The 19704-nt window shown below is 47.5% G+C and overlaps 1 protein-coding gene across 3 annotated transcripts in view; it reads left to right on the forward strand.

The window, feature by feature from the left end:
• Positions 1 to 757: 757 nt before the first annotated feature.
• Positions 758 to 19704, forward strand: part of LOC149520873 (protein HIRA-like) — a 136481-nt gene continuing 117534 nt past the window's right edge. Inside the window, exons 1-3 of one of the 3 annotated variants that reach the window (XM_089775058.1) lie at positions 758 to 6106; positions 7059 to 7172; positions 12710 to 12780. In XM_089775058.1, the coding sequence (XP_089631184.1) occupies positions 6011 to 6106; positions 7059 to 7172; positions 12710 to 12780 (281 nt within the window). In that variant the 5' untranslated portion in view covers positions 758 to 6010. The remainder of the gene's footprint in view (positions 6107 to 7058; positions 7173 to 12709; positions 12781 to 19704) is intronic. The other 2 variants (XM_089775056.1, XM_089775057.1) reach the window with 2 other exon arrangements.

Consider the following 19704-nt stretch of genomic DNA (forward strand, 5'->3'; position numbering starts at 1 on the left):
AGGAGAAAGAGAAGAGAGAAGAGAGAGAAGAGGAGAAGAAGAAGAGGAGAAGAGAAGAGGGAGAGAGGAAGAGAGAGAGGGAGAAGAGGGAGAAGAGAGAGGGAGAAGAGGGAGAGAAGAGAAGAGGGAGAAGAAGAGGGAAGGGAGAAGAGGGGGCAGCAAGTGGGGGGGAGCGAGTAGTGACTTGACTACCCAATAAGCCTAAGCTTATCGGGTAGTCTACTACTCTAGTCATTTACATCCCTAGGTCTTTTTCCACTTGAAGAGTTCCCAACTGTGCAAGCAGAGCTGGTGCTAGGCATAAGCAGATTAAGCAGTTGCTTAGAGCCTTGAGCAGCTCAAGGGGGCCCCCGAGTCACTCTTTATTATGTGAGTGTGGGCAAAAATATTCCTGATTTAAGGCCAACAAAGTGCTCGTACCACCTATGTGTACAATTAGCTTTCTGCTTCTCCTGTGACTTTCTGTCCAGAAAGGGGGTGTCAGGGCTGTTCCCCACTCTGGCACTCTCAAGTGCAGAAGATGGGGGCCTGCAAGAGACCTTAAATACCTTTCCTCTATAGGCTCTGCTTACAAAAATTCCCCCGTCACAGATTCTCTGACTTTTTGGGGGGTAGCTGCCACAACCAAGTGACATAGAAGAAAAACCCCTTTCTTCTCGAACCCAGGAAGAAAGCACTTGGACTTCTTCCAGAGCGTACCCACAAGCTCCTTTACCACAAGTGTTAGACCCAGGACTGAATCCTGCTTATTGGGACACAGGTTCTACACCTGCACCATATCTGTATCACTGCGCACTAATCAAGTCAAACAAAAACAGCTAAAGCAATAACTGTTTTATTTAACAAAATACTAAATTTAGAAAGCAAACCTAAGATCCAGTTGTCACACATGAAGCCTGGCGTGGGGCCAGAACCCCAAACAGGAATGATTTAAGCAGTCCTACCACTGTCTTGATGTCCAGAGAAGAGAGGTAGGTGAACATCTCCAGGTTGAGGGAAAGGAACAAGCAGACATGGGACGGGGTTGCAGAGACCCAGGTAAGTGGACAGTCGTCTTGCTTCTAGTCTTCTTTTTCCTTTCTTCTCTACTTGACACGCCGTCCTGCGTGCGGTGTGTGGACCGGAGGACGAGATGGTGCGTATGCGTGTGTGACCGGCCCTGCTGCAGCCTCCTAACTAAAACAAATAAACCCTGAGCTAGCAGTCATTACGGCTGTGAAACTAGATTGCTACACCACAAAGGGTTGTCAGCAACCAGGCTGGCTTCTGCCCCAGACAGCCTACAAAGCCAAACAGCTTGCTAGCTGTCGCCCTAGCACCGGTGGGTTGTGCTGATGACGTGCACAGAGAGAGCCCTGAGGGGAGGGTGAACTCCCCTTATGAACCCCCTGGTTACTGGGCAGATTAGGGTTATGTAACCCATGGTGACTAGCAGGCTGGCTGCCATCTTGAAGAGGAAAACAAAATGGAGGACAAAAAAAAAAAAAAACCCTGGCGCTTCTCCCCCAACACAAGAGAGCTTGAAAACAACTGCAGTCTCAGGTGTTTTGGGACTGGCTCTGTTCAATATCTTCATCAATGATTTAGATATTGGCATAGAGAGTACGCTTATTAAGTTTGCAGATGATACCAAGCTGGGAGGGGTTGTGACTGCTCTGGAGGATAGGGTCGTAATTCAAAATGATCTGGACAAACTGGAGAAATGGTCTGAGGTAAACAGGATGAAGTTTAATAAAGACAAATGCAAAGTGCTCCACTTAGGAAGGAACAATCAGTTTCACACATACAGAATGGGAAGCGACTGTCTAGGAAGGAGTACGGCAGAAAGGGACCTAGGGGTTATTGTGGACCACAAGCTGAATATGAGTCAACAGTGTGATGCTGTTGCAAAAAAAGCAAACATGATTCTGGGATGCATTAACAGGTGTGTTGTGAGCAAGACGCGAGAAGTCATTCTTCCGCTCTACTCTGCGCTGGTTAGGCCTCAGTTGGAGTACTGGGTCCAGTTCTGGGCACCGCATTTCAAGAAGGATGTGGAGAAATTGGAGAGGGTCCAGAGAAGAGCGACAAGAATGATTAAAGGTCTAGAGAACATGACCTATGGAGGAAGGCTGAAAGAACTGGGTTTGTTTAGTTTAGAAAAGAGAAGAATGAGGGGGGACATGATAGCTGTTTTCAGGTATCTAAAAGGGTGTCATGAGAAGGGAGAAAACTTGTTCATCTTGGCCTCTGAGGCTAGAACAAGAAGCAATGGGCTTAAACTGCAGCAAGGGAGGTTTAGGTTGGACATTAGGAAAAAGTTCCTAACTGTCAGGGAAGTCAAACACTGGAATAAATTGCCCAGGGAGGTTGTGGAATCCCCATCTGTGGAGATATTTAAGAGTAGGTTAGATAAATGTCTATCAGGGATGGTCTAGACTGTACTTGGTCCTGCCATGACGGCAGGGGACTGGACTCGATGACCTCTCGAGGTCCCTTCCAGTCCTAGTATTCTATAATTCTATGTAGCTGACCTCTTAGGCTGAGGTACACACAGACACCGACCCGCCGTGCGCCGCTGCGCCCCCCCCCCCTTTCTTTGCAGAACACAAGACTCAAATCATCACCTTAAAATCACTTTTTGTTTTGTTAATTAAAAAAAAAGCTATACTTGATAAAGCATACATGGTTGCTAGGTGTTAAGAGCAACTGAGTAAAACAAATTAAATCACAGAGAACATCTCTGGGTACGCTCTTAGATAGTGAATGGGGGAGGGAAGGCATAGATTCACACAGAGAAGTTTAACCAAACAACCAAAACAAAGAAAAATACCCTGATCGCTACTAAATACCCCCTTTCCCTCTACTCACGATTTATGCTGATCCGTACTTCAAGGCCCAGTTCACTCCCATGTCCAATATTTCTTATAGGCATGGTAATTCTGATTACTGGATCTGCTCTCTCCAGCCCTTTTCTTAGAAATCCCCACAAAGGAGCCGACAAGGTATCTGTATCCAAGTCAAATTTCAGCACTGTATCCCCATTGGTTCTTCTGGCCCCCTGCCAACATCTTTGCTAGCTACGTGAGTTTAACCCCTTAGTCACCATGTGATGGCCAGCAATCCTGTCCATTACAGTGGGCTTCAGCTATTTGGGAACAAAATAACGGAGTACAGACCATATGAACTTACCTTTGTGAATAGCCTGTTGTTATCCATATAATTGCTTCTCCCTTCACTTACCCTTGTAAACAGGCACATTATGCCATAGCTTCCCTCCAGCTGCCAGGTCTGGATAGAGCTGCCACTCAAACACATCAAGCCTGCTCCCCTGTTTACCAGGAGGTATCCTTCCCCCTGGAAACTTTGAATGCTGCCCATATAGGAGTACATAAACCAATAAACAAAACTGAGTCCTTGTATTTGTTGAAGTCCTAGCTTTTGCAGACTAATATTTGCATCTTACCAGCACTAAGGCTAAGTCTACACTGCCACTTGACTATGCTGCAACTTTCTGGCTCAGGCTCCCAATGGTGTTAGGTGGCTTACATTGAGCACTGGGAGAGCTTTCTCCCAACACTTGTGCCGTGGCCACGCTTTCACTTCACAGGTTTGTTTTATTTTTAGAAGTGTAGACAGAGCCTAAGCTTGTTATAGTATGACTGCCCAGGGCATTGTGTTGATGCTTGGTGTGTAGTTTTTAGGGTGGGTGGGGGGAACTTTTTTTGAGTCGGGGGCTGCTGACCCACAGAAAAATCAGTCAGGGGCCACACACAAGTGAGAAGGAAAACCAAAACAGACCACCACCAAAAAACTCACTGACCTGGCTCCCAACAAGTCCAGGCAAACCAGTGCTTCTGCTTCCACCCCGTGGGGGGGGGGGGCGGGAGGGGAGCTGCCGAGGTTTGGAGACTTGCCACGGGGCTGGAGTGCAAACATGGGCTCATATAAGCTGAGGGCTGGATCTGGCCCATGGGCATAAGTTTCTTTTAGGGGTTAGAGCAGGGGTGGGGAACCTCATGCCTGGGGGCCCAATGCAGCCCCTGGCTTGCCTGGATCTAGCCCCTGACTCTCAGGCCCCCACCCCCAAGCATTGGGGAGCCCTCACTGGCGCTCTAGTCCCTCTCCTGTCCCCATGCAGGGCTGGAGCACACACAATCTACTACGCTGGGCCCCCAGGGCAATGTGGAGATTGTCATTCTCCTTCTCAGTCAGGGGCCACATCAGTGAGGTTTGTTTGCTTCTCTCGTGTGTGTCACCTGACTGATTTTTCTGTGGGTCAGTGGCCCCTGACCCCAAAAAGGTTCCCCACCCTGGGTTAGAGGTTGGGAAGTGTCTCCAGACAATTGAGATAAAGTAAGCAATAGGTGGGGGTGCTATTTCTCAGGTTTTTTTTAATTGCACTGATGCCTTTTTTGTTATTTTAAATAGGGTTCACATTCAAAATACTGCAGTTTTAGCTTTTTCAAATATCTTTGAAGATTAATCACAGACATAGTAAGTTTTTATCTATTGGCCTCTGTGCAGGATCCAAATGTAGTGTAGTGACTTCTGACTAGACTAGCATATCTGCTGTAAAAACATGAAGGTGAGTATGTGTGGGATTTTTGTCCTTCCCCTCCCTTTTTTTTCCCCCTCCTACACCAAAATCTGTATTGTTCGACTGGTTACTTTAGTCTTCCTTCCTAGTCAGTCAAAATTCTCTGGGTGCTAATGAGTGTTTTGTAGTAAGTTTGTAATGATGTGGCTAGCAATATTTTTCATAGTCATTCATTTATGTTTAGCCATAAATGAGAGTCTGTGAAGTGGTGCGTTTGCAAAGTTGGGTCTGATAATTTGCAAGTGATGATGCAGCCATGTCACTAACTAGGATAGTGAATATTTGGTGTACGGTATTCTGTAGAATTCTGCATTCTTGCAAGTAATAAAAAAAAGTATTTGTAGGTGTTCTTTCCATGTCAAAAATTATGCTTGAGCCTCTTTTCAGTATGTCATTCCCCAGTTCTGCATCTGTTTTGACAATAACCAGATACTCCTATTCACTCTCTAGTAACTAGGGATATGTCTAGTAACTAGGGGTAGTTCACGAGGAGTAACGGTAGTTCGGAATAGGAAGCCTAGTCCGAACTACCTAGTCCGTGCCGCGTGTAGCCGCGCGGCATGGAGTCCGCACTAGCGGACATTTAAAAATGGCGGCGCCCGGCAAGATGCAAATGAAGCCCAGGAAATTCAAATCCCGGGCTTCATTTGCAACTCCGGTTGCCTACATTACCACTCTAGTTCGAACTAGGGTGGTAGTGTAGACATACGCTAGGTTACAGCCTGAGAAATCTATATGCAGTGATTTGGTTATCCGGCACCCTGTTAACCAGAAAACTTAGTTAACTGGCATTGCCCCCAGCCGCAATACTGTCACATCTTCAGGCGTGCAGGCCTGGCTTGGTTTACCATGATTGGCTTAACGGTTTTTTATTTAAGAAGTACTAATCATCTTTAACTCAAAATAGAAATGCGAGACCAACTGCCTCACACTACAAAACTACCAATATTAAAAATCTGGGTTTTACTATTATTGTCCATTGGCTTTTCCTAGGTTAATGGGACCCTCAGATAACCGGAACGCCCTAATCCCCGAGCGTGCTGGATAACACAGGTTTTACTGTAGTTGGTTCAATCCGAGAACAATGAAACACTGTGAGAATTTAATGTACTGAAATATTACTGCTGAATTCGTGTTATACTCATGAAAGAAATGCATCACTGAGTTTGTAAAATCTTACTTTCCTTTTTCTGAATCATAAGAACGGCCGTACTGGGTCAGACCAAAGGTCCATCTAGCCCAGTATCCTGTCTGCCGACAGCGGCCTCAAAAGTTGTCATGAATGCACTCTAGCCAATCAATCAAGGCCTCTTTTTAAAGGCCTAATCTGTTGTCCGTGTGTTTCTCCCCCCCCCCCAGTGTGGAGGGACAACACACATTCTGCGTCTCAGCTGGTCACCTGATGGACACTATCTGGTTTCTGCTCATGCCATGAATAATTCTGGACCTACTGCTCAGATCATTGAGCGAGATGGATGGAAAACCAACATGGATTTTGTAGGGCACCGCAAGGCAGTGACAGTGGTGGTGAGTAAATTTCAAGGGTCTCCTTAAAGTATTTCTAAAAGCTAATATGCTTTTTTGATATTGTATGTGCAACAGAGGGAAGCAGCTGATATAGATAAATGTAAATATGATAAAGGTTAATAATTGAGATATGGAGGTTTAAAAAGTCTGTTCAAGGTAAGTGTAGACTTTCACCTGTACAATTCTTTTTTGTCAGTAGAAAAATGAGAGGAGAGGGGCAGGGTATGGAATGGATGGATAATAAGATACCTGGTTCAATCCAGCCTACTGCAGGAGTGGCCAAAAGCAGCTTCAGCGATTTGTTTGAAATCAGTCTGGTTCCAAGCAGACAGATGTTCACATCACAAAAAAACCAAAACAATAAAACCAATACAGTTTGCACTTGTCAGAGACACCAAAGATTGAATTGACACTGGAGATTAAAAGTACTGTGATCCATAAATGGTGTCCTGTGATGTTAAGGCTGAGATGCATTGAGTACGCAGCATAAGGAAACCTACCTTGCTTTTGTGTGTACAGGCAGTCCCCGGGTTACATGGATCCGACTTACATCGGATCCCTACTTACAAACGGAGTGAGGCAACCCCGCACTAGCTGCTGCCCCCCAGCAGACCAGGGAGACGCGGAGCGGCTTTTCTCAGCAGACACCTCAGCTTGAGAATAAAGGACTGAGGGAAGTGAGGTGTGGGAGAATAAAACTGAGCTCTGGAGAAATGTTTGGCTAGAGTTTCCCCTACAATATGTACCAGTTCCGACTTACATACAAATTCAACTTAAGAACAAACCTACAGTCCCTATCTTGTACGTAACCCGGGGACTGCCTGTACTGAACCTGTGGTGGGGACTTTGTTTGCAAGGTCCTTGGTGAGGATTGAATTAATGTAACCCCCTCCCCAACCTTCTAAAAAAATTCATTGATTGTAATTATATAATCATTTTTTTTGCCTTTCAGAAATTCAATCCAAAAATCTTCAAAAAGAAACAAAGGAATGGGAGCTCCACCAAGCCAAGCTGTCCCTACTGCTGCTGTGCTGTTGGCAGTAAGGATCGCTCTCTCTCCGTCTGGGCAAGTTTTTCCTTTTGTTGTATTCTTTGGCTGATGTGATCAGTTGGGCTGCTTGGACACTTTGCACAGAGATCAGGTGTACAGAATTAGGATCTTCCATTTAGATACAGGTTTTTATTGGCCACTCTGCCTGTCAGAGGATTGTAGAGAAACTCGGGACTGGAAGAAGTTTTTATTTGTTTGTTTGTTTATTTTTATTGTTTTGAATTACTTTAGAAACTAACAATGGAACATTTAAAATTCCATATGAAAATGTGATTATGTCCTTAACCATAGTTTCTAGTATATTCAGGTAAATCTCCCATGGATTTTTGGCAATTGTAAAGTTTGAAGTGATTTATTCTACATCAAGTTTGATGGACTGAGGTCTCTGCCAATGTTTGGGCTAGAACAAGGTCAGCCAGTGGTTTCCAACCTTTTTACGCCCAAGATCACTTTTTTTAAATGTCTGAACAAGCCAAGATCTACCGACCCATCCTTCCCCCAAGACCCCACCCCTTACTTGATGCCCCGCTCTCTCTCTTCTCCTCCTCTCCATCACTTGCTATCCCCAGCCCTTATACATGCTCAGGGTACGGACACGCTGCCGGGTTTTTTTCGATTCTTCTGTAGGAAGAGGTTTTTCCAACAATTGGCCTGTCTAGACTGGACCAAATGTCAGAAAAACCCCTTCTTTGAGAAGCCCCCTTTATTCCTTGTGTAACGAAGAATACAGGGGTTACCGAAAGAGCATGTTTGCTCTCCCGCTAAAAAAAGCGGAAGAACAAACACGTCCCTGGACGCGGAAGAGTTTTTCTGGGATACCTCTGGAATCTCGGAAAAACTCCTGCAGTCTAGCCGTACCCTCACTGGGTTGAGACAGGATGTGTAGGCTCTGGGGTGGGAATGAGGAATTTGGGTGTGGGAAGGGGTGAGAGGTGCAAGCTCTGGGAGGGAATTCGGATGCAGGAGGCGGTGGAGAAGGGGATGCTGGCTCGGGAAGGGGGCTCCAGGCTGGGGAGTGTTGGGGTCAGGCGGAGGGTTGTTGTGCTGAGCAAGCCACAGGCTTGTGGCTGTGAGGGTGCAGGAGTTTGGGTTGTGGTGTGTGAGGGGCTCAGGGCAGGGAGGTTGGGAGTATGATGGCCTCAGGACACAGATTTGTGATGTGTGGATGGTGCAGGAGTGTTGTGGCAGAAGACTGAGGATGTGGGGATGCAGGAGTTTGGGGATGAGAGAGGCTCAGGGCAGGGGGTTCCAGTGTATGATAGGCTCAAATCTAGGGTCTGGGGGGGGGGTGCAGGAGTGTTACGATGCTGTGGCCAGATGGAGGCTTGGCCCCAATTGGGGTTTGTTGGCCAGGCTTCATTTTTAAATAAAATATTATGTCAAACAGAAAAAGTTTCAGCATTGTCTTTATTTATGAGAAGGGCGGAGAAGCTGTTTTGAGTCAGTGACCTATGGGTCACTGACCCACAGAAAAGTCAGTTGGGGCCACACAAGTGAGATGCAAAAAAAACAAAAACAAACACCCTCCTCCAAACCTCCCAAAGAATCATAGAACCATAGAGCTGGAAGAGACCTCAGAAGGTCATCAAGTCCAGCCCCCTGCCCAAGGCAGGACCAATCCCAACTAAATCAACCCAGCCAGGGCTTTGTCAAGCCGAGACTTAAACACCTCTAGGGATGGAGACTCCACTACTTCCCTAGGTAACCCATCCCAGTGCTTCACCACTCTCCTAATGAAATAGTTTTTCCTAATATCCAACCTGGACCTCTCCCACCACAACTTGAGCCCATTGCTCCTTGTTCTGCCATCTGTCACTACTGAGAACAGCCTCTCTCCATCCTCTTTGGAACCTCCCTTCAGGAAGTTGAAGGCTGCTCTCAAATCCCCCCCTCACTCTTCGCTTCTGCAGACTAAAGAGACCCAACTCCCTCAGCCTCTCCTCGTAGGTCATATGCTCCAGCCCCCTTAATCATTTTGGTTGCCCTCCGCTGGACCCTCTCCAATGCGTCCACATCCTTTTTGTAGTGGGGGGGCCCAGAACTGGACACAATACTCCAGGTGTGGCCTCACCAGAGCCGAATAAAGGGGAATAATGACATCTCTGGATCTGCTGGCCAGAGATCTCCTCTTAATGCAACCTAATATGCCATTAGCCTTCTTGGCTACAAGGGCACAATGTTGACTCATATCCAGCTTCTCATCCACTGTAACCCCCAGGTCCTTTTCTGCAGAACTACTACTTAGCTGGTTGGTCCCCAGCTTGTAACTATGCTTGGGATTCTTCTGTCCCAAGTGCAGGACTCTACACTTGTCCTTGTTGAACCTCATCAGATTTCTTGTGGCCCAGTCCTCCAATTTGTCTAAGTCACTCTGGACCCTATCTCTGCCCTCAAGCGTATCTACCTCTCCCCCTAGCTTAGTGTCATCCGCAAACTTGCTGAGGGTGCAATCCATCCCCTCATCCAGATCATTAATAAAGATATTGAACAAAACCGGTCCTAGAACCGCACCTTGGGGCACTCCACTAGAAACCGACCGCCATCCTGACATCGAGCCGTTGATCACTACCCGCTGGGCCCGGCCTTCTAGCCAGGTTTCTATCCATCTTACCGTCCATTTATCCAATCCACATTCCCTTAACTTGCTGGCAAGAATATTGTGGGAGACCGTATCAAAAGCCTTGCTAAAGTCAAGGTATATCACATCCGCTGACTTCCCCATGTCCACAGAGCCAGTTACCTCATCATAGAAGCTAATCAGATTGGTCAGGCATGACTTTCCCTTTGTGAATCCATGCTGACTATTCCTGATCACTTTGCTCTCTTCCAAGTGCCTCAAAATGGATTCCTTAAGGATCTCTTCCCTGATTTTTCCAGCAACCGAGGTAAGACTGACCAGCCTATAGTTCCCTGGCTCGTCCTTCCGTTTTTTGAAGATGGGCACTACATTTGCCTTTTTCCAATCCTTGTACCTCACTAATGTGGCCCCAACTGTTCTGGTGAGAGCAGGGGACTTGGTGCTGGGGAAGGGTGCCAGTGGGGGCAGGCGACTGGGTGCTGGGGCCAGGGTGCTAGTGCGGACAGGGAACAGGGTGTTGGTGGGGACAGGGAGTCCTCGGCGCGCTACTCCCCCCCGCGACTCCTCCCTCTTCCCCCCCCCCCCCGGCAGAGGAGGGAAGCTCTGGCGCGTGCCTTCTCTGGGGACTCCTACCCCCCTCCCCCACGCAGCAAGTCCCCGCCACACCACAGACCTGGGTTGTGGTACCGCGCTGGCTGTTTGGGGGAGGGGAACAGCCAGCACACTTCCTGAAACCCCAGAAGTGATGCGTAGCTGCCGGACTTCCTTCCACCCCGCAGGAAGCTGTCACTACTTCCATGGTCGCTGGCGGTAGGTAGTGGGGCTTCTTGGGGGGGTGGGGGGAAATGGGGGGGGCCCGAATGCCTCACGATGGACTAGTCGAGCCCTCTCGATAGCCCTGTTGATCGCGATCGACAGGTTGGTGACCACGGGCATAGGCAGTACAGTGTTTCAGAAGCTAGGTTGTGGATGCTCTCTAGAATATCGTTCTCTCTCTGTGAAACTAACTGAAGGAAGCAAAGGTCCAGGGAATCCAGTTCCAAAGCCTGATTGTACATGAGGGACTAAGAGTCAGAGATAGAATATGCTACTGTTGTCAAAGAAGAGGAGCTGGTAAGGGGGGTATTTTGGTATCGTGGCTGGGAAAAGGAATTGACTTGTCCTAACAAACCTAACTTAAAGCCAGTCACTGTGTCTCAGGTTCTGACCTCTTGTAAGAGAAACATGTCCTTTCTCCTATCCTAGGGTATGTCTAGACTGCATACCTCTGTCGGCAGAGGGATGCAGATTAGGCAGGTCGACATTGCAAATGAAGCAGGGATTTAAATATCCCGCACCTAATTTGCATAAAAATGGCCACCGTGTTTTGCCGACTCAGCACTTTGTCCACAAAAAGCGGCAGTCTAGAGGGGGATCTGTTGAGAAAGAAAGCCTTTTTCAGCAGATCCTGTAAACCTCCTTGCAGGAGGCATAAGGGATCTGTTGAAAAAGGCTTTCTTTCTCGACAGACCCCTCTCTAGACTGCTGCTTTTTGCCGGCAAAATGCAGTGGCCATTTTTATGCAAATTCGGTGCAGGATATTTAAATCCCTGCCTCATTTGCAATGTCGACCTGTCTAATCTGCATCCCTCTGCTGACAGAGGGATGTAGTCTAGACATACCCCTATAGTCAGTATAGCCAACTAGGGAATCTGGCTTCCCCTGAGCTTGCTCTGCTGCATGCAAGGAACATAGCGCAACCTGGCTGTTGCTGCATTGACTGGTCCTCTGTCTGCTTTGTTCTGGCCTCTGTTTCCAGCTCCTCCTTTCAGTCAAGAAATAAAAACAGGGTAGAAAGAATATTTTTTTTTAAATCCATCTTCAAACATCTGATTTGGTTTTTATCGTAAAGTCTAAAGTAAAATTGTATCTTCATGCAAGAGTGACTGGTTTGGAAGCTGTAATAGAACAGAGATACACTTTGTTTAAGTTGAATGGCTTCACAATGAGGGACATATTCCAGAATACGCCAGTTGCTATCTGCAATCCACTGTTGCCTTTCTGAGCAGCCTAAGTGTGATATTTATTTATCAATCAATCAATCATTTAAGGGTATAACACTAAATGTTTCAGGCAAAAACACTAAATAACGGGTGCGGTGTTGCAATAGAGCAGAGGTGGGCAATAATTTTTAAAAGGGGGCCATTTCATAAATTTCTGAAGTGGCCCCAGGCTGCCCCAGAAGGGATGGGGCCTCAAGTGGAAGGGCCAGGGCCAGGAGACTTCTTGTGCTCCCCTGCCTACAGATGCTGATTGGCCTTTGCCCCCCTGCCCCCGGTGCCTATAGAAAATCGCCAGCTATTTTAAAACAGCTGGCGGTTCCCTCTAGGTGCCACAGTGGGAGGAGACTTCATGGGCTCCCCCTGCCCCCAGGCCAATCAGGGCCTGGGGATGGGGGGAGCATGCAAAGTCCCTCGCCCCCTGCCCCCGCCCTGCCAGGGATGCGCAGTGGCTAGAGAGAACTGTTGGCTGGTTTTAAAACAGCCAGCGGTTCCCTCTCATGCCGCGCACCCCGGTGCGGGGAGGAGACTTCGCACGGTGCCCTGTCCCCAGGTCTCGATTGGTCTGGGGGCAGGGGAACGTTAGGGCGGCCGTGGGCCAGATCCACTGGCTTGGCAAGCTTGATCCGGCCCACGGAGGCTGTCTTGCTTGCCCCTGCTATAGAGAGAGGGCTATGTTGGTCAGAAAATTTCGTCTGTTTCAAAAAGTGGGGCTTGCGTGTCATACAAACTTTAGGAAACTGGTTGTGCTCTGTAGACAAATGCCTAACTCCTGTGGACAAATGCCTAACACCAGATCTTACCGCATTAAGCATACACATAGCATTCCTGTTCAGGAGGTGTGACTTGGTAAACACTATTAGAGTCTGTAAGAGGATGGGATTATGTGGTTGTGCATAATTCTAAATTTATCTCCTGTATTTTTCCATTTTAAGCTCACATGTCTGAAACGGCCTTTAGTTGTCATACATGAGCTGTTTGACAAGTCTATCATGGACATCTCATGGTAAGATGGCTTTCTCTTTTGTAGAAAAGCTAAATAAAAATTGTTCAGTGGAAGTTTTTATTCTAGTATATTGCAACACTGATCACGTTTTGAGCATAATTTGAGCACCACATCTGTGCAACTTGAAGTTTTTGAAGTTGCATCAATATCTTTGATGACTCTTAGTTTTGACTCATTTCTATTATTCTTTGTGCTAAATAGGCCCTTATTGTTTCTAGAAGAGACAAAAATTATATTATATAAAAATTGAAATTTAAATTATTTCCCTGCTATGTTTGTGTGTATCTCCATGCTGGAGAAGGATAGTGTCTTTGTAATTAAAGGAAATAATAATCATTAATAAAGTTTTATGGTGTAAAAGACATCTGTAGAATAAGTTCAGCTTGTTATAATTTCCTATTTTGAGCAAGCTGCTACTTTTTTATAAAATGTAGTGGGCTTGATGGATTTTACACATCTGTAACTTGTATACAGTTACTCATTTACACTGATGCAAGCAAGCAGATTTCAGTATGCTATCTCAGTCCGTCTTCTCCCCTCCCCAAAAATCCACAATTGCTCCCATCTCCAAAGATGGTTCCCTTTGTTAAATAAAAAGTTCTATAAGTGTCTACACTTGCTAATGTGTCTAACCCTCCTGGGAGTTCATCATTCAGAAAATTGAACCTAGCTGCTCTATTCTTTAATAATTTAGTTATGTCAAAGGTGTTGCTGTGCTATTTAAGAAGGCATGTGTTCCTTTGAGGCCGAGTGTAGGAGAAGGGTCAAGTTAAAAGAGTGCAGGGGCGGACTGGCCCAGTGGGCCGTTGTAACGGGCCTGCCGAAGCCCGCACTATGGGCGGCGCGGCCCCATCCAATCCGCCAGCCGGCGGAGGAGCAGAGCGCTGCTGGAGAGGGGGAACTGCCTTACTCAAAAGGGTTGCTGCTAGCCAGGAGATTGTGTTATCAGAGGTGCAAGAAAAACAGCACAAACTCTTAAAGAACCTCCAACCTTTGTAAAATCCAGTATTGCGTTTCCTCTAGACGAGGTGACCTTGGAAGCAGCAGATGAAGTTTGGCAGACACCAGCCGCAGCCAGCCCGCCCCCGACTAACAAAAGGGCTGATAGAAAATATTTTGTCCCATCAAAAAGCATGAACTTTTTATTTGTACACACCCAGCTCAATTCATTAGTAGTTGACGCTGCAAACCAAAGATCTAAAAACCCTAAATGTAAATCCAACACTCGGGGGCAGGGGGGGGAACACCTGGATTTATTTGGGAGGAAAATGTACTTCTCCTCGACTCTCCATCTTCGCATAGCAAATTATACAGCTCTCCTAGCCAATCACGACTTAAATAATCATGCAAAATTAACAGAGCTGATGCAGCATCTTCCCGACGACGGGAGACCCATATTAAAATCTATTGTACCAGAGGCATACACTATATTCCGCACAGCATTGCATATGGCACTCGATGCTGTTGACACAGCAGTGAGAGTGACATCTATAGTAATGAGGTGCTAGTCATGGCTGCAAGTAGCTGGAGTCCCCAAAGACCTCCAAACGAAAATCGAGGATCTACCATTTGACAAAGATAAACTCTTTGCTACAAGGACAGGTGACATCCTTCATTCCAGCAAAGACTCCCATACCACGCTACACACCTTAGGGATGCACACACACCCCTATCGTACGAGGTACTACATGCCCTACCACAGACAGAGGGACTCATCGCTTCGTAGACAACAGCAACGACCATTCGCCCATGGTCGTTCCAGAGCAAGAAACCAATGCCGGAGAGCCCCTAACACTTGCTCTTCCACCTCACAGGTCTCTAAACAGCAAGTTTGAGGCTTTGGTTGAGGGCCTGCCCAACCTCTCCTCTTCACCAGTTCCACCCGAGTTCAACATCTTCCATCATCGTTTGCACCCTTTTTACAACCAATGGGCAGCAATCATCACAGACCATTGGGTCTTAGAAACCATCAAATGCGGTTATTCTATTCCCCTAATGCCCATCTGCCCCCTCCCTTTTCAGGGACCTCTCTCATGAAACACTGCTCCATCACAAGGTCCAACACCTTCTAAACACAGGAGCTATAGAAAGGGTTCCCATGGAATATTGGGTGGCAGCTTTTCCTCAAATTACTTCCTCATGGGGGGAAAAAAACCAGGGTTGGAGACCCATCGTCGACCTTGGACAACTAATCACATACTTCTGCAAACAGCCTTACAAGATGATTACACTCGCTACAATTAATCCAGCACTGGATGAAGGAGACTGGTTTGCAGCCCTTGACCTCCTAGATGTGTACTTTCATATAACCATTCACCCAGCATACAGACGCTTTCTATGTTCCACGGTGGCTTCAGATGATTTCCAGTACAGAGTTCTTCCTTTCGGACTCTCTTCGGCCCCCAGAGTCTTTTCAAAGACCTTGGCAGTCGCAGTGGTGCATTTTTGTTGAAAACTACAAGAGACATGCTCATCTTTACCAAGAGCCTTCTCCAGTCCCTTGGTTTTGTCACCAACAAACAAAAATCCACCCTCTGCCCCCCACCCAGTCCTTGGAATTCATAGGGGCCTGCTTGGATTCTACGACTGTACATGCATACCTCCCGAGCCAGCGTTTAAAGACCATAAGAAGCTTGGCCTCAATCATAACCATAAGTCCAACTGTTCCCACACTAACTTTGTCTCCCATTTATGGGACACATGGCAGCCACGACATCGACATATGTTGTTTGTCATGCCCACCTACACTTTCGTTGCTTCCAACACTGGATTTCCTTGGTGTATGCTGCAACCAAGCACCAGGTGTACAGGCACGTTTCGGTTCCTCTGAAGGTCCTTGCCTCACTACGATGGTGGACCAAACTCAGAAACCTTGCTGGTGTCCCATTCCGTGTCACAGCCTTCCGTGTCACAGCCATCCAAACAGATTACTATGGACACCTCGCTCCTCAGTTGGGGTGCTCATTTTCAACAACATTTTGCACAGGCCAAGTGGTCCAGCAATGAGTATGGGCTTCATATCGATCTTCTCCAGCTCCGAGCAGTCAGCAGCGCATGCAAACACTTCCTTCAATATATCCAAGGCTCTATGGTGCGTATCCTCACCAACAGCGTAACAACCATGTTCTGTATCAATTGCCAAGGACGCGCCTGCTCTCAATCCCTCTGTGCAGAGGCAATCCGTCTTTGGAATTGGTATATCTGCCACAATATTACCATTATGGCTTCTTACCTACCTGGGAACAAGAATACTATGGCAGATACCCTCAGTTGCCATTTTGTGATGGAACGCGAATGGGAGTTACACATGCAAATCGCACACGACCTATTCCAGTGATGGGGCCAGCCCTACATAGATCTATTCGCAATGAGCCGGAATACCAAGTGCCCCCAATATTTCTTGAGAGCAGGCATAGGCCCCAGATCAGTAGGGGACGCTTTGCTTATTCCATAGAATACTCACCTACTATACGCATTCCCTCCTATTCCTCTCCTCCCCAGAGACCTCCAGAAGATACAATTAGATGAGGCTGAAGTAATCCTCATAGCCCCAGTGTGGCTCAGACAGACTTGGTTTCCCCATCTCTATCAGCTGGGTCTTCAACCTCCTTACCCACTTCCAAACCTTCCAGACCACTTAACCCAGAACGGAGGCACTCTTCTCCATCCCCAACTGCAAACATTACACCTGACGGCCTGGCACCTATCTGGTTCTCAGGGGCGAGGCAGATGTGCTCACAACAAGCAAAGAGTGTGCTACTTGATAGCAGACATCAAGTTATATGCAATACTTACCTTTATAAATGGAAATGCTTTATTGCATGGTGTCTAGATAATGGCGTCCAACCATCTACTGCTCTGCTCTACTCGATCCTGGACTACATTATGTTCCTGAAACAACAAGACGTGTCACTTTCATCACTGAGTACACCTGGCTGCGATCACAGCCTTTCACCCCCCCAACCCACCCCAATAGATGGCTTCTCTGTATTCATGCACCCATCTCTAAGAGATTATGGAAAGGGCTACAGGACCTTCACCTGCCACACAGGCCTATGCCACCCATGTGGGACATGGAACTGGTCCTTCATGCACTCACAAGACCACCTTTTGAACGATGGCCAAATCATCACTTGCCCTTCTCACATTGAAATTGGTATTTCTAACAGCAATCGCATCCGCAAGGAGGGTTAGTGAAATTGCTGCCCTCACGGCATCACCACCTTACACAATTTTTCACAAACACAAGGTCGTCCTCCGACCCCCACTCCTTCCTACCTAAAGTCTGCTCAGATTTCCACATCAATGAGCCTATAGTCCTTCCTACCTTCTGTCCAAAACTGCGTGCCTCCTGGGAGGAGACCATACTACACATGCTGGACATTAGAAGGGCCATCGCCTCCTATATAAACAGAACACAATCCTTCTGCGAATCGCAAATGTTTGTTTCATTGGCTGAACGTTTCAGGGGAATGCCACTCTCCTCCCAATGTATATCTAAACAGATAACATCCTGTATCATCCAATTTTACTCTCTCCTGGGCAAACCTCTCCCTACGCCTCCCAAGGCACACTCCGCTCGGGCCATGGCGACATCAACTGCCATGAAAGGAGTCCCTCTCCAAGAAATAGGCTGTGCAGCTTCCTGGTCTTCTAACCATGCATTCATGAGACACTATGCAATTCTCACACGGGCACCGCGGTAGCCAATGCGGTTCTCTCAACCGCTCATAGCACATAACCGAAGCCCATCTACCAACTGAGCGGATACTGCTGTATAGTCACCAACAGTGGAGCCGCCCATGGGGACATCACTCGAAAAAGAAAAGGAAGTTATTCACCTCGTGCACCCTCCTCGCCTCTTCTTCAGCTCATAAACTCTACTAAGAAACGAGGGGAGTTGTCCGACTAGACACTGCTAAAAAAAAGTCTCTGATCTGCGGCACAGGATGACCCCAACACCAATAGTGGAGCACCCACGGGGGGGGACACATCTCGAAGAACCGTCGTTACTGCACGAGATGAGGAACTTCTTACCTCTTTCATTATTTTTACAGTGCAAATACTTGCAATCAAAATATTAATTGAGCACTGTGCACTTTGTATTAGGGATGTTAAATTGTGAGTAATTGACTAATCAAATAGTCTGCAAGATCCTAAAGAGAGAAACAAAAAAAATCTCTGGCCTAAACCAGAGATTGTGTTGATTCCAGGCTCCATCTGGCTATTATTGCTGACACTCCACAGAGGGATGGAATCGCATTGGAGCAGGGATGATTGGCCATCATTCAGCTTGTATATCGTAGAATCATAGAATACTAGAACTGGAAGGGACCTTGAGAGGTCATAGAGTCCAGTCCCCTGGCCTCATGGCAGGACCCAAATACTGTCTAGATCATCCCTGATAGATGTTTATCCAACCTACTCTTAAATATCTCCAGTGATGGAAATTCCACAACCCCCCTAGGCAATTTATTCCAATGTTTAATCACCCTGACTGTTAGGAAGTTTTTCCTAATGTCCAACCTCTAAACCTCCTGTGGCAAGGGCCCCTCTTACCCCAGCCACCACTGGGCTGGTCTCTCACTCCTAACCCCAGAGGTTGGGGTTCACAGCAGGTATCTGTGGTAGGGAGCCCAGCCATGCTACCTCAGACTCCCTCCCTAGCTGCCTCCATTTAATGCTGTTATGGGTTTGTTCTCTTTCTCCACCGCCTCCCTTCTGTCCTCTCCCTCCAGCTTCCAACTGCTGAGGCTTTTAAAGGCCCTTAGTCAGCCAGCAGAGGAGTCTGCTGGCCCCAATCAGCCTGAGCCAGCTCCCTCCCAGCTGCATCTAATTGGCCTGTAGCTCTCTGCTTCTACTTACAGGGTTTTTTTTTACCCTTTTGGGCTGCCTTTTCCCCTCTCTGCAGAAGCTCCCTGGCCTGACCCTGCCACGCGCCCCCCCACCCCCACCCCAACACCATGGGGTTGGGCTACTTGGGTCGGGCAACAGTGCACCCTTGATAACCCGTCTGCGTTCCCATGCTGCATTCCTGATTTGTGTCGCACGCAGAAGTGGAATTGCTGCAGGGACAGCAACCACCCAGTCACCCTCACATTCTTGTCCTTGTTTCGATGCATCCATTGCAGGGGTGCATGATCAGTGACCAGGGTAAATTTCTGCCTAAGGAGGTAGTAACGTAGGCTTTCCATGGCCCACTTTACCGCAATACATTCCCTCTCAACCACTGCATAGTTTTGTTCCCTTGGCAGAAGCTTCCTACTAAGGTCCAGGATTGGGTGCTTCTCTTCCCCAACCATTTGTGACAATACGGCCCCTAGCCCTACTTCTGAGGCATCGGTCTGCAGGATAAACTCCTTCTTAAAATCAGGGGCTATGAGAACTGGATCACTGCAGAGGGTCGTCTTGAGATCCTTAAAAGCTTCTGCCGCAGTGGTCCATTTTACAATGTCAGGACCACGAGCTCTAGTCAGGTCGGTCAAAGGGCAGGCCCTGGAAGCGAAGTTGGGGATGAATCTACGGTAATATCCAACCAATCCCAGGAACGCCCTGACCTGTTTCTTTCGGGTTGGTCGGGGCCACTTTGAATCGGGGCCTCACTACACCCTTTCCCACAATATACCCGAGATACTTGGCCTCGGCTAGCCCAATTGTACACTTCGCGGGGTTTGCCGTAAGTCCCGCTCTCCTTAGGGTCTCCAACACCGCCTCTACTTTCTCGAGGTGTGTCCCCCAGTCAGGACTGTGGACCACAACATCGTCCAAATAGGCAGCTGCGTACTTGGCATGTGGCCGCAATAGCTTGTCCATAAGCCTTTGGAATGTTGCAGGAGCCCCATACAAGCCAAAAGGGAGGACCGTATACTGAAAGAGACCTTCCGGAGTTGAAAAGGCCATCTTTTCCTTGGCTCCTGGTGCTAG

The sequence above is a fragment of the Pelodiscus sinensis genome, chromosome W (genome assembly GCF_052426305.1).
Source record: "Pelodiscus sinensis isolate ZL-2025 chromosome W, ASM5242630v1, whole genome shotgun sequence".
In the NCBI taxonomy this organism is placed as follows: Eukaryota; Metazoa; Chordata; order Testudines; family Trionychidae; genus Pelodiscus; species Pelodiscus sinensis.